This window comes from Pinus tabuliformis, chromosome 2_1, assembly GCF_031772625.1.
Source record: "Pinus tabuliformis cultivar Carrire ecotype Pingquan chromosome 2_1, CPIR1, whole genome shotgun sequence".
NCBI classification, from domain to species: domain Eukaryota; kingdom Viridiplantae; phylum Streptophyta; class Pinopsida; order Pinales; family Pinaceae; genus Pinus; species Pinus tabuliformis.
The window spans coordinates 741,776,181-741,789,517 of record NC_142299.1 but is presented as its reverse complement, the minus strand read 5'-3'; the positions used below and the strand labels follow the sequence as shown (position 1 = coordinate 741,789,517).

General features: G+C 36.7%; 2 protein-coding genes across 2 annotated transcripts; one reads left to right on the top strand and one right to left on the bottom strand.

Annotated features, from left to right (window-relative positions):
• Positions 1-1,536: 1,536 nt before the first annotated feature.
• LOC149202718 (EIN3-binding F-box protein 1-like) lies at positions 1,537-10,249 on the top strand. Its single transcript, XM_089401679.1, has 5 exons — positions 1,537-1,556; positions 1,719-1,802; positions 8,365-8,447; positions 8,598-9,158; positions 9,642-10,249. The coding sequence occupies exons 1-5, from the start codon at positions 1,537-1,539 to the stop codon at positions 10,247-10,249; spliced, it is 1,356 nt and encodes a 451-aa protein (XP_089257805.1).
• A 22-nt stretch (positions 10,250-10,271) lies between these two features.
• On the bottom strand, positions 10,272-12,542 carry LOC149202717 (alcohol dehydrogenase 1-like). Its single transcript, XM_089401678.1, has 8 exons — positions 12,150-12,542; positions 11,840-11,976; positions 11,598-11,644; positions 11,143-11,468; positions 10,951-11,033; positions 10,694-10,769; positions 10,493-10,554; positions 10,272-10,406 (listed from the first exon to the last, which is right to left on the bottom strand). The coding sequence occupies exons 1-8, from the start codon at positions 12,187-12,189 to the stop codon at positions 10,272-10,274; spliced, it is 906 nt and encodes a 301-aa protein (XP_089257804.1). The 5' UTR covers positions 12,190-12,542.
• Positions 12,543-13,337: the final 795 nt, after the last annotated feature.

Genomic DNA, 13,337 nt, shown 5'->3' with positions numbered 1-13,337 from the left:
CACCGGCTTAGGAGTCTTACAATTCATGAAGTATGCCTAAATTATATGGAATGGTACAGAAGCTCGAAAGGCAGTTGAAACATTCTCTGTTCATGCTCCAATATTGAAAGGCAGCCTATAATATGGCAGGGACCTGAAGCCTCACAATCTCCTGGTGGATAAGCAAAGAGGTGTAGTAAAAATAGCATATCTTGGCCTCGGAAGAGCATTTACAATTCCTATTAAGAAATATACACATGAGAATCCAAAACCCTAAACCCTTCAACAAAGCAGCTAATAAACATTAGCTTAGAAGGACTGAGGAAGCTAGATCTTTGGAATGAAACACTAGACCTTGAATCCTTACAATACCTGCTTAGGAAGGAATCCGCATACCTTCTTATCTGTATAACTCCCTTCAAACCCTCAGAATAAGACTAGACGCAGTAGAACCCTAGAAACAGCTTAGCCACCTTAAGACAGTCTGACAAACTTCCTACAAGCAAACAACCTTACATCTCATAGAAGGATTTAGAACACCACCGGCTTAGGAGTCTTACAATTCATGAAGTATGCCTAAATTATATGGAATGGTACAGAAGCTCGAAAGGCAGTTGAAACATTCTCTGTTCATGCTCCAATATTGAAAGGCAGCCTATAATATGGCAGGGACCTGAAGCCTCACAATCTCCTGGTGGATAAGCGAAGAGGTGTAGTAAAAATAGCATATCTTGGCCTCGGAAGAGCATTTACAATTCCTATTAAGAAATATACACATAAGAATCCAAAACCCTAAACCCTTCAACAAAGCAGCTAATAAATTATACCTTCAACAAAACCAGAGGGCTACCATTATATCAGAAAAAAGCACAAGACCTTAACACCGAAAAGCTACAACATCATTTCCGTATGTTCGGAGTCTCACACTAGCTGCAAGCTTTGGAGATGGCAACCAAAACCAAGCTGCCATTAGAATCCAAAACCCTAAACCCTTCAACAAAGCAGCTAATAAATTATACATTCAAGAAAACCAGAGGGCTACCATTATATCAGAAAAAAGCACAAGACCTTAACATCGAAAAGCTACAACAAAACTTCCAATAAGCGAGGTGAGGTGTTGATAAACACACGGTGAGAGGTGTTGAAAAACACTTCAGAAAATGGCTGGTAGGATAAAAATCCTACCGGATAGAAGCCATCAGTCCAGAGCTCGCCACACATTCGGCGGACCTTCTCCAGTGCTCGCCGGACCTGCCACACCTGCAACAATTGGAAAAAATTAACAAATGAGCAAATGCAGAAGAAAAAAACCCAAAAAACCACACAAATACCACCGAAATTTGCAGTTACTTGTAAATTGGTACTGGCTCCTCCCCAAACAGCAAATAGCACGAATTAAACAACCACCCAGGAAACCCTAAACCACCGGCGGTCCAGACTAAACAGCAATTGGCACAGCAATTGGCGGGCAAATAGCGCGAATTAAACAACCACCCAGGAAACCCTAAACCACCGGCGGTCCAGGCTGAACAGCAATTGGCGGACATGAGCTCAACCATGGCGGACATCATGCACAGGTAATGGAGCCCTCCCGCGCCATCATCGGCGGAGGGCTTCGAACAAACACCGGACCCGAACAGAAAACCCACAGTCGGAGCATACATCGCGCGGTAAAGGCGGAAATGAGCGGATCCATGGTCGTTAAATAAAGTGTAAACCCTTGACACGCATGTTAACAGGTGGCGGATTGAGTTGGCGTGGTGTCGTACGAGGCCACGTGCCTGCAACGTGCTTGTCCGCCAGGTGGAGGGGAGGGCGCACAGGTAATGGCGTCCCTCCCCTACTGTTGGTGTTCTTTTAATACATTTTGAATCAGTGAGCATTAATCCGAAAAAGACATGCAATGGAAGGTAACATCTGAAAAAGACATGCAATTCATTGCGTCTGACACTCGGAATATTTTATTCACTCGGTTTGACAAATTGTACTCATTTTACGACATAATAATATTTTAATAAACCTTTTACCTAGACAATGGTTATATTAATAAAATTTACAAAGATACGGTCTGACAAAATATGCCATGCTATACCAGTGTTAGTTGAGGTATGAGTATTGAACCTTGCCATCATTTGACTATGTGGAATGGCTCGGAGAATACTTATTTTTGGACCTAGGTTTTATGGAGTAGTGTGGAAGGTATGTGACAATTGGTTTATTATGATATATGTAGAGTTCTCAAGTTTTGGTTCTAGAGGTTATTAGGTGTATTTATTTTTTATTTTTTCTTTGTGATCTTCACTCTATGTAGGTGGTAAAGACATGCCTCAGAGCATAACTTCACTTTCTAGTTTAAGGATGTGGTGGTTTATTAAGGTATCCAGATGCACAAGCTAGCAACGTCCACACGTGTGTAGAATTCAATTATGGAATCCACTAATAGATTTTGGGAATAGGTTCTTCCCCACATCCATGAAGAGATAGAGACTATTGAAAATGAAATCCAAGGGGATCATGGTATAATCCATGATTGGGACATTGATGTTGAACTAGGGAATTGGGTCCCTAATACAAGGAACTCTATGGCACAAGACACCAAATGCTAGAAAACAATGGAGTCGTATTCAGATATGAAGATGCATGTGGAAAAGTTATTGTTAGGATTTCATGAGGCAAATGAAGAAATATTGTTATAAGCGAGTGTATATTTTCATAATTGTTCATGTTGTAGAGAATTTTTTGGAATAACTTTTGTAAATGATTTAATCCTTTCTACTTTTTGGGTGAACACTTCACCCATCATTAGGGATGAAAAAGCATATTGATATCAAACGAGTGTTTAGGAGTCCTTAAATAGTGAAATCTCTTAAGAAAGGCCAACCAATAACTCATTTTTTCATTTTTATGGTTAGCTTCTCAAATAATTTTATATCTTTGAGATATGCCTCTTTTTAGAGGCTAGTTATAAGTGAATACATATTTTCACACTGGTTCATGCTGCAGAGAACTTTTTGGAAGACACTATGTAAAGGATATCAATTGTCCCACTAAAAGATATCGGTTCTAGGTTGACATCATCTGCTCAACCATGTCAATGCCCTTAAGCCTTTTAGTTATGCTCCAAGAATTCTATTATTGGTGCCTTGACCCCCAGACTGGATGCTTCCATTCATATAATAGATTAATGTAAAGGATATCAATTGTCCCACTAAAAGATATTGGTTCTAGGCTGACATCATCTGCTCAACCATGTCAATGCCCTTAACCCTTCTAGTTATGCCCTAAGAATTCTATTATTGGTGCCTTGACCCTTGGACTGGATGCTTCCATTCAAATAATAAATTAATTTTTTTTATGTTTATAGATTCCATTCATATGTATGTACTAATTAGGGCCCTTAGTTCTTTGAGCTATCATTTTCACAATGTTTTAGTTGTGATATTGATTTTGACGCATACAATCATACTAAAAACTTATTTCATTATTGTTTAACTAATTTTCTAAATTACAAACAATTCTTATTAAACATTTTGTATAATTTTACTTCTCAAAAATTTATAAAAAATCTTAACTTACTAAAAAAACATATTAAAAGTCACCAATTAATAAAAAATTCATTCATCAATTTTTTTTATCTTTGATTACAATTTTAATAAATATTAACGAAAAATAAAATTAGACATAATTGTTTACATTAATATTAAAATTCTGCTTTTAATAAAGGAGAAAAATACTATAACATTAATTTTAAATAAATGATATTTTATAAAAATTTAAAATATTTAATATTATATTTAATTTAAATATATTTACATAAAAAAATTTATTTTATTAATTATTAAATAAAATTAGTAAGGAAAAATGAAAAAGTTGATTTCCATATTGTCAAATCTAAATATAAAATTAAACTTTATAATTTTATAGTCTCATACTTTGAAAACCGATAAGGTTGACGAATCCTATTACGTGGATAGCCATTAATAATGAATCAGTCAGCGTGCGTGAATACCGATTACTCCGGTTAACGGTTCATAGATTTTGTAAATCAACATTAAACATTTAATAAGTGAGAATGTCAATATCTTATTATTTTTCCACATATTTAATGATAATCTATGTATATATCAAATATTTATGAAGATAATGTCGCAGAAATGCGCAATTTGTTCGGTTTGACTTAGGATTATATTATTTGTTCGGTCTGAGAATTTGTATGCAATTTAAGACAACTCCAACACAAATAATATTTTATTCATTGTTTCATTCAGGCCATGATTATTATTTATGAAAACAAGAATTGAAATATTATGTAAGAAGACAAGATTTGAAATAAATATGTGATTTAGAGGGTCTGTCGGCCTGATGATAAAAGATATTTGGTCATTCGTTTTGAATATTTTTATACAATTTTAGACTAATGTCTTTTAATTGATTTAAGATAACTTAGCATGCGGCTAAATTTTACAACAATGTTATATTATTAAGGGGTAGGTCTATATTGGAATTGAGTTTCATGAATTTTGATTTTTAAATAAATGTGTGGATAAGATTTGATTTTAAGAAAATATTTTTCGTTTAATATATTATGTAAAGAATGATATTATTATTATTATTATACAATTTTAAGGATCATACACTAAATTGGTTTAGAAGACTCCCTGTTTATGGGACAAGGGACCTAACCTGCGCAATGAATTGACTGCTAAGTCTACAAAAGCATACATACTCTAACCCCCTTTGATTTTGAACTTGTGACCTCTTAGGAGGAAACGCATGCTTTAATCATTAAACCCACTCAAAATATATATATAAAATATTTGAACAATTCAGTTTCAAATCAAACAATAACATATTTAATTTAATAATTATTTATTTGACAACTTGTTAAGTAGATTGGAATCAAATAGTGTCATGTCCATATCATCGAGTTCTTAATTGTAGATTGCTTGGGGGTAGGCAACGTTGGCTTGGTCTCCAAGCGTCAGTGTATAATCATAACTGCTCACAGACGTGATTTGTTCCAAAATTATGAACAATTTTCCGAGAGCACGGAAGAATGGACTTTTGCTTGGGATTTGATTTGCGTTACAGTTAGTCGATATGGGTCTCTAGAACTTTCTGCGAGCCCTCCACATGCCACATGGAGTAGTAAAACTAGCAATTGCCCCAAAAGGTGCAAAGAGAGGCCGATAGAAATGTTAAATTGAAAGAATTGTATTTTGGTTTAAAATAATAAAAATTGTTCAGGACTACACCACTGAATATAAGAAATCAGCAAGCTTGCTAAATCTCAAAGTAGAAGTTCCTCAAACGTTGATAAAAAATTGAGGAGAACTACATGGCTACATCAGAAAGGAATTTACCCCATTTGAAGTAAAGAACCTTAATGATTCTGGTAAGAAGGCTCTATTTATTGAGTACAAGAACAGAAAACCAGCAGTAAGTGGGGAAATGGAAAACCAAGGAAAGGCAAACGAACAGAAATATGACTTTCACCGCTGCTTAGTGACTCAAAAGACAACACCAGGAATCACTACAATCATTGCAGTGTTGATTTATGGGCACACTGAGATATAATGCTGGAAATTACACCTGAAATTATATCCTACAATTTGGAAGAAAACATCTACAAGAATGTTGAGGGACAAAACTGGAAAGTTTCCAGAAGAGAAGAATATCGCTTATATGAGTGCAGACCACCAACTAAAGAGGACACATTATTTAATCCATTGTCACATATTTAAAAGCATATGTCACCTTTTGAGGTGTTTTGGGATAAGGACACAATGTTGAGGTCTTCTCTACAGATTTAGAGGCTAGCTCTTTCCTTATGGAGATGACAAGTAGCATTGTGGGCCTATTTTATTCACTCAAAGGGAAAAAAAGGAGGATACCAGGGTCTTTTGTAAAGAAATATTATTTTATTATTCAGGTTTTAATTTGAATGTTATAAATAGAAAAGAGGATTCACTTGCTAAAGTCACGGTTGGAGTTGTGGCAGTTCCTCTACAAGCTTAGTTGAAAAATATTTGGGAGAATGCAATTAAGGGGCAAATTCAATGTGAGGTTTTCGCTCTATGTTTCTCTTTTATCGATGACTAGGTTTTTTTGCAAGGATTGCCATTGTTTTTCCAACTGATATAAGCTTTGAAGAAGGTCAGTCTTTCTCCAATAGGAGGACGTTAGGGTTTAGGTTTTGCTAATGGTAAATATCTTAAATACTGGCAATAATTCTAGACCTTGCTTTAGCATATCACAACATTTGCACTTGCAATGATTATATCAGATCCGGTTTAATATTGCTAAAAAAGGAATGGATGTTTTTACTTTGAGACGAATTACAAAGAGTGGGCCAAATGACTTCATTCAAAATTTTCAGTTGACAGTTTAATAGTTTAATGGTTGGAATATTTTCTTAAGGCTATACTATTTAAGGGCAGATTCAGTTTAAGGCAGAATCAAGAGAGTAATACTTCACTTGGAATTATTTGTATAGCATTTTAGATGTTTTTGTTTTCATTCATTTGCAATCACTATTTCTTATGATAACATTGATATATGCCATACTTTGAAATATTATCTCATTGCTTATATTGTGATCATACACACGTACTAAGACAACGCTTCAAATTGATAACCACAACTACTTACAACCTAACACTTTGATAAGCGCTATTTGAGCGTGTCAATACCCACTGGTTCTAGAGATATTGGATATGACTCAAATTCGCTGCATTTTTGTGAATAAGATCACTCTCTTAAGGAGTAATACATGAAGCAAAAATGATTTATCACAAAATCTTATGGTCTTCAGTTGCAATTTTTGAATGGTATTTAAAATTGGCCTTTATGGATTACTTCTTGCAATTTCCATACGTGAATGGTCTCTATCTAAAGAGGGGTTTTAGATTCAGCATTACCTTGTGACTTGAATCAATCTAATTTTATAACAAATTATGCATCACTTGGGATACTTCACAATTGTTCTCAACATTAATCTACATTTTGTAATCATTTAAGCATCACTTTGGGATTACTTCACACTTGTTCTCAACATTAATCTACTTGTTTGTAACCATTTAAGCATTCACTTCGGGGGTATTTCACACTTGATCTCAACATTTGCAAATTCTCACATCTTTGACGAATGAATCGATTTGATTGAGTTAAGTATAAGAGTAGTCAATTCATGCTAGTATTTTCCAATTTCTCTCCCAACAATCTAAGTTTAAATTGATCATGCGGATTCCCCCTGGGATAGGCAGTCTCCTTGGTCAGGCAAGGCCATCAAGGTGTCATGCTAGTATTTTCCAATTTCTCTCCCAACAATCTAAGTTTAAATTGATCATGCGGATTCCCCCTGGGATAGGCAGTCTCCTTGGTCGGACAAGGCCATCAAGGTGACAGTGAGTGGCTTGCGTATTATGCGTCCAGGTTGTCCCATTGAGGTTAGGACTTTTCCTCCTAGGTGATAATTTGAGTGGTAACAGTGAGTTTGGGTGATATTTATGAGTTAAACTTTAAAGAATAAGTCGGGATTGATTCAGATTCAGCTGATTAGACTCTGTTTCCTCTTAAAACATAGTCAAACTCCCAACTCCACTTGGACTGCGAAGAGTCTGATAACACTGCCAAGAAGCTTCGTATGGCATAAATTGCAGAGCAGTAAAGGCATTAGTGGACTGAAAATAAAATGTCATACAGATCAACTTGGTTAATAATTTACTCAGTCCATCTATATTTAAGAAGCACATCTATAATAATTGAAAAGCCACTGACCTTGAAGAAGAGGGGATGGTTGAGGTTCTGTTCCTCCATCTGTTTGAGCACTGCAAGCCAATCTACTCTTTTGGGCTTCATTATTCTCACCCACTTCATGATTAATTCAGATGGATCATCCTCTTCTGATAAACAAATTATATGTTTCATCAAGGCCTTGCTCCTTCCATACAACTTTGGAGGCAGAGCTTCTATGAGCCTTTTTTTGCGTCTTATCCAATCCATTGTCGTCTACATCAGCCCACCTCAATCCCTTGCCCTTTACTTGCTGGTTGTCTTTATCTCCCCAACATCAGAATCTGATTCGTCCTCTGCATCTTCAACCTCAAATTCATAATACTTTTCTTCTTCGGTTGTCGCTGTTGCTATCGTTAATGGGTGTCCGGGGCTTTAATGTTTTGGACTTTTGATTTGTGGATTTTAAATCATTTGCTACGTTTCTTTCCATCCATTTTACCTTGTGCTTTTGCTTGTTCTTGCTGGGTTTAAGGCAACCTTTGACTATCATTTAGCATCTTAGGAGCAGGAGCCTTGGTTTTGTCTAGTTTTAGGCCTTCAGCTGCTGTGTAATTATTTGAATAATTAATCTTAATATTAACTTAAAAGGGATAAACGTATTATCACTCTATTCATCAATCTGGAATTATTCTCTGAACGATCTGTGGGTTTGTTTCAACTTTTCAAGTATGGTAGATGATTTACGAGGGTTGGTTGTGATCTGTTGGGTGTTGTAGCTAAATTTCAGTCTTTATGTTTGGTTTATTTGCCATTGAGGTAGTAAAAAAATGACTGGTGCTATATATCTTTTGTGCTGAGGGTGCTATACCTTGGATCTGCAGGTGATGAAGACTTTGGAAGGCCTAAGTTTTCTGGTCATGTGGATACAGATCTTTTCTTGTCTCTTGCACCTCGAATGGAAGTACTTTGCCCTCCTCAGAAAAGTCTCCGTGGTAATTTCATCATACCATTCAGAGAGACAAAGCGAAGGCAAGAACAGAAAGATCTTATTAGCATGCTGCCTGATGAATGTCTTTTTGAAATATTCAGACATCTACCAGTAGCTCGAGACCGCAGCGTATCCGCGTGTGTGTCGAAGCGCTGGCTTATGCTCCAGAGCAGCATGCAGAGAAGTGAAATCAAGAGATCCAAGCCAAGCCCCAAAACTTGTGGAGAAACACCTAATAGAGACTGCTCAGAACAATGTAAACTGTGTCAAAAGAATGCAAGTTTTACTGGGAACAATTTTGAAGAGTTTTCCGATGATGGATTTGGTGAAGTGGAATATTTAGAGTCAGAGTCAACGGAGTTGGACGTAGGATGGAAAGGAACAGGTGAAAAGCAGCCAAGATGGGCTATTAGAGACCTGTCCAAGTGTTTGGAAGGAAAGAGAGCTACTGATATTAGGCTTGCAGCAATTTCTATAGGCATGGGTGGTCGAGGAGGACTAGACAAGCTCAAAATCTGAGGAAATCACCCTTCTCGAGGGGTGAGTGATCTAGGTCTTAGTACAATTGGTCTTGGATGCCCAGCACTCAGGGTCTTATCTCTCTAGGATTGCCCCTTAATTAGCGGTAAGGGACTGTTGGCAATTGCTAAGGGCTATCATCTGTTGGAAAAGCTTGACCTGTTCAACTGCCCATTGATTGGAGACAAGAGTTTGGAAGCTATTGCGGAAAATTGCCCTGGCTTATTAACCCTCAACATAGAAAGCTGCCCAAAAATCGGAAACAAGTCCCTGGAAGCAGTTGGGCAGCACTGTCCCAATCTTAAATCCTTATCTGTCAGTGACTGTTCTCTTGTTGGTGACCAAGGGATTATGTATTTAGTGTCAAGTTCAACAAAGTTGGAGAAGGTGAAGCTGCAGGCCGTAAAAGTTACTAATCATACTTTAGCTGCTATCGGACTTTACTGCAAGAATTTAACTAAATTAACATTTGTAAATCTCCATAAAGTCACAGAGAAGGGTTTTCAGGCTCTGGGAAATTCTTCAGTTATGCAAAAGCTGAAACTACTGTCAATTACCTATTGTCGAGGATTAACAGACCCGGGTTTGGAGTCCATAGGACAAGGCTGCCCTAGTGCGCGCAAGTGTGAATTATTGTCTGACAAAGGTTTGAAAGCATTTACCAAAACTGCAATTTCGCTTGAGAATTTACAGTTAGAGGAACGCAATATGATATCTCACTTTGGCCTGATAGATGCTTTAGGAAGCTGTAGTGGAAAGCTGAAGGTGCTCACACTTGAAAAATGCACCGGGATCAAAGAGTCTGGACTTAGGGAAGTTTCAGTACCCACCTGTGAATCTTTGAAATCTCTTAATATTCGCTCATTCCCATTCCTTGGAAATGGATGCTTGGCTTTACTGGGACTCTGCAGGCATGGCACAAGATGCCATGGGCTTGGGACTCTTGTCGACCTCGACGAGACACGAGACACATACGGCGATAGACAGGCGGGATACCCATGTGATCAGCATATGCATAGTTGCTAAAACTGAGCGTATATTTACAATTTCAGAAGAGAGGGAAGGCAAGGCAGGGCAGACTAAATACGTCATGACAGGATTCGAAGGCTTGAATCATGGCCTTAACATTCCCCGTGCACTCGATACTGTAGTCCACCCCTCCATCAGTTTTCTCAGCAATAACCTGTAAAAGAATTTAATCAGCAGTTCTTGCAAGGCAAGGTAAAACTGTATTCAGCTTTAAAAGTTAATTAATATAAACTAAGTGACCTCTTGAACAGGCTTGGCGTGGTCCAGTGGGTTAATAAATTCCGTTACACCAAAGAGTTTTGCTGTAAAAGGATCAAAAAAATTAGAAAGGAAAGGCAATTCTTCAGTCAAACATATACACACTGACTCACAAATGACGGAAATGGGCAATTTAACATATATACACTGATTAACAAATGGTGGAAATGGTCAATTTTCAACCTTTTTCAAATCTTTCACTGTTTAAATCGATTCCAATTATTCGAGAAGCTCCTGCAATTCTTGCCCCTTCAGCAGCCTGCATAGATTAACCCAAACAAGATGCGTAACAGAAAACTAAAGGGTACACTCATGATATTGGTCCCAAAATATTCAGGAACAGTGCTGAACTGTTAAATAATCATCATAATCCATTAATGACTGTAAAATAAGAGTATTGACACGAACATAAAGAGAGTACACTTTTCGTTAGTACTTACACCAAGCCCAACAGCCCCAAGGCCAAATACTGCTACTGTTGAACCCTTCTTGGGTTTGGCTACATTCAAAGCCGCACCCATCCCTGAATCCACAGCAAAATGAAGTTTGCATGACATTTCTAATCTAGGAAACGATCATGGGTTTCACAATCATCAACCAAGTACATTAAGAAGTTCGCATGAAGTAGTTACCTGTTGAGGCACCACAACTTAGAACACAGACTTTGTCAAGAGGGGCCTCTGGATTAATTTTGGCAACACAACCAGCATGAGCAACAGTGTACTCGCTGAAAGTCGATGTACCAAGGAAATGGTAAATCGGTTTCCCATCTTTTGAAAACCTTGTTTTTCCATCATTTATCATAACCCCTCTCTCAGTGTTAATTCTCAGAAGATCACACATGTTGCTCTCCTCTGACTTGCAGTGTCTGCATTCTCCACATTCTCCAGTAAATACAGGAAGCACAGTGTCACCCTCCTTGAGGTCAGTCACCCCTTCTCCAACACTCTCAACAACCCTGTGTCAACCAACCTATAGTTAGTGAACAATAAATCACAAAGTTTCTGTCTCGTTTTCCCTTCTGAAATTCTACATGCCTACTAGTATAACTAATTAATTTATTTTGAATAAAAAACAGAGTGCATACCCAGCTGCTTCATGTCCCAAAATGCGGGGAAAGAGAGGGGTTTGGCCCTGCAACAGAAAGCAGTATGAGTATCAGTAATTTAATTTCACTGTTGAAAATATGTAATAATCAATGTTTGTAGTGACTTAATTGTATAAAGAGGAAGCTAATGTATCATACAGTGCAGGGGAATGCCACATATCCAGACTTTAATTTTTATTGATGTTTAATAAATTTAGTTCCAATAATTTTTCAAAGCATACCTTTGCTTCCCAGAAATAAACGTCTGTATGACACAAGGCAGTATAATGAATTTTAATTCTGACTTCCATTGCCTGTGGGGGAGCCACCTCCACTTCTTCAATCTTCAGAGGCTCCCCTGCTGCCCAGGCAACAGCAGCTGCAACAGATATACAAATATCAAAATATATCAGATTTCAAGAAGCACACATACAGTTTGCATAAATCCAACTTAACCCTGAAATTCAATTTTGCCCTGAAATGATATACATGAAATAAATAGAATGTGGCCATGACTCTTTGCACTGAACTGAACTCAACTGGAGTAATTACCTTTGCATTTGATAACCTGGCCTGCAGTAGAGCTCGCCATTTTCCTTTCTGCGCAAATGGTCTTCTCTCGCTATGGTAGTATTATGCAGGACAAACAAAGGCTTGCTTCTTGCGTTGGTGGTGAAGGCAGATATGGTTCCTGAATTTATATCCCACTTCCCTTGAAACACTGATAATCGAATGCGGTGAAGGCGTTGCGAAGTCAGGCATGCCATATTTGTCGGGATAAGCCTCCATGTCATTAGTTTGAATTAATGAGGGCATAGTTATCTGCAATATTTATGGAGTCCATGGTTATCTGGTGGCCTTACCTATCAGCCATACAGGATCTATGAAATCCGAGTCTGCGTTTTGCGTTTTTCCACTTAACTGCTAACAGAAACGCTTGAACAATTTCCCGCTGAATGTGGATGCCAGGTGTCAGTCTCACAAACAAAAGGACGACGAAAAAGGTCTTTCAAAGGAAGGCCTATCGGCCTAATTAGAGGTAAAGTAAACCCAAATGACTTGATCGTCATTGTTTGCCTCAAATGAAATAATATCACCTCTAATAAAAATTTGATTCATCTAGGTTATTTTCTATGCCTTCTGCTCTTTTAATAATATGATATAATAAAGTAATAATATAATAAAATAATGAAAATAATATTAATAATATGATCTTTAGAATGTATTTGTTTTCCTCTATGATTAGGATAATGAGATATGAAGTGATGTAATGAAGTAATAATATAAATAGATGTGAATAATACTAACACTAACATAATTACATAGATAAATGTGGATAGACATATACCAATCACATGCACAATCACATTATTGAAAAATGTTGATAGGCATTAATGGTACATAATAATAATAATAATAATAATAATAATAATAATATTAAAATAAAAAAATATTATTATTATTATATTTTAATTATGGTTATTAAAAATTTATTTTTATCTTAAAATTATTACTAAGTATAATTAATCACTATTAATTAAATAATAATAATAATAGAACTATAATTATTCAAAATAATAAAAATAAAACATATAAATTTATTATAAACTCAATGAAGCACCCTCCTCCCACATCTACCCAAGTAACCGACCAACCAGAGTAAACATGTGACGAGAAGTTACGATGATATGATTTGACCTCTTAGATCACCTTAAGGAAGTGGAACCAACGAAAACACAC

What these genes read in the sequence shown, in the direction of transcription:
- LOC149202717 (XM_089401678.1), bottom strand. Translation starts at nt 12,189, where the DNA reads ATGGCGAGCTCTACTGCAGGCCAGGTTATCAAATGCAAAG. An exon ending in TTGGGACATGAAGCAGCTGG is followed by an intron (nt 11,469 to 11,597) that starts GTATGCACTCTG and finishes TGGTTGACACAG; the next exon opens with GGTTGTTGAGAGTGTTGGAG. An exon ending in ACGCCAAGCCTGTTCAAGAG is followed by an intron (nt 10,407 to 10,492) that starts GTCACTTAGTTT and finishes ATTCTTTTACAG; the next exon opens with GTTATTGCTGAGAAAACTGA.
- LOC149202718 (XM_089401679.1), top strand. Translation starts at nt 1,537, where the DNA reads ATGGCGGACATCATGCACAG. An exon ending in ATGGCGGACATCATGCACAG is followed by an intron (nt 1,557 to 1,718) that starts GTAATGGAGCCC and finishes GCATGTTAACAG; the next exon opens with GTGGCGGATTGAGTTGGCGT. An exon ending in AGGAAAGAGAGCTACTGATA is followed by an intron (nt 9,159 to 9,641) that starts TTAGGCTTGCAG and finishes AAGTTACTAATC; the next exon opens with ATACTTTAGCTGCTATCGGA.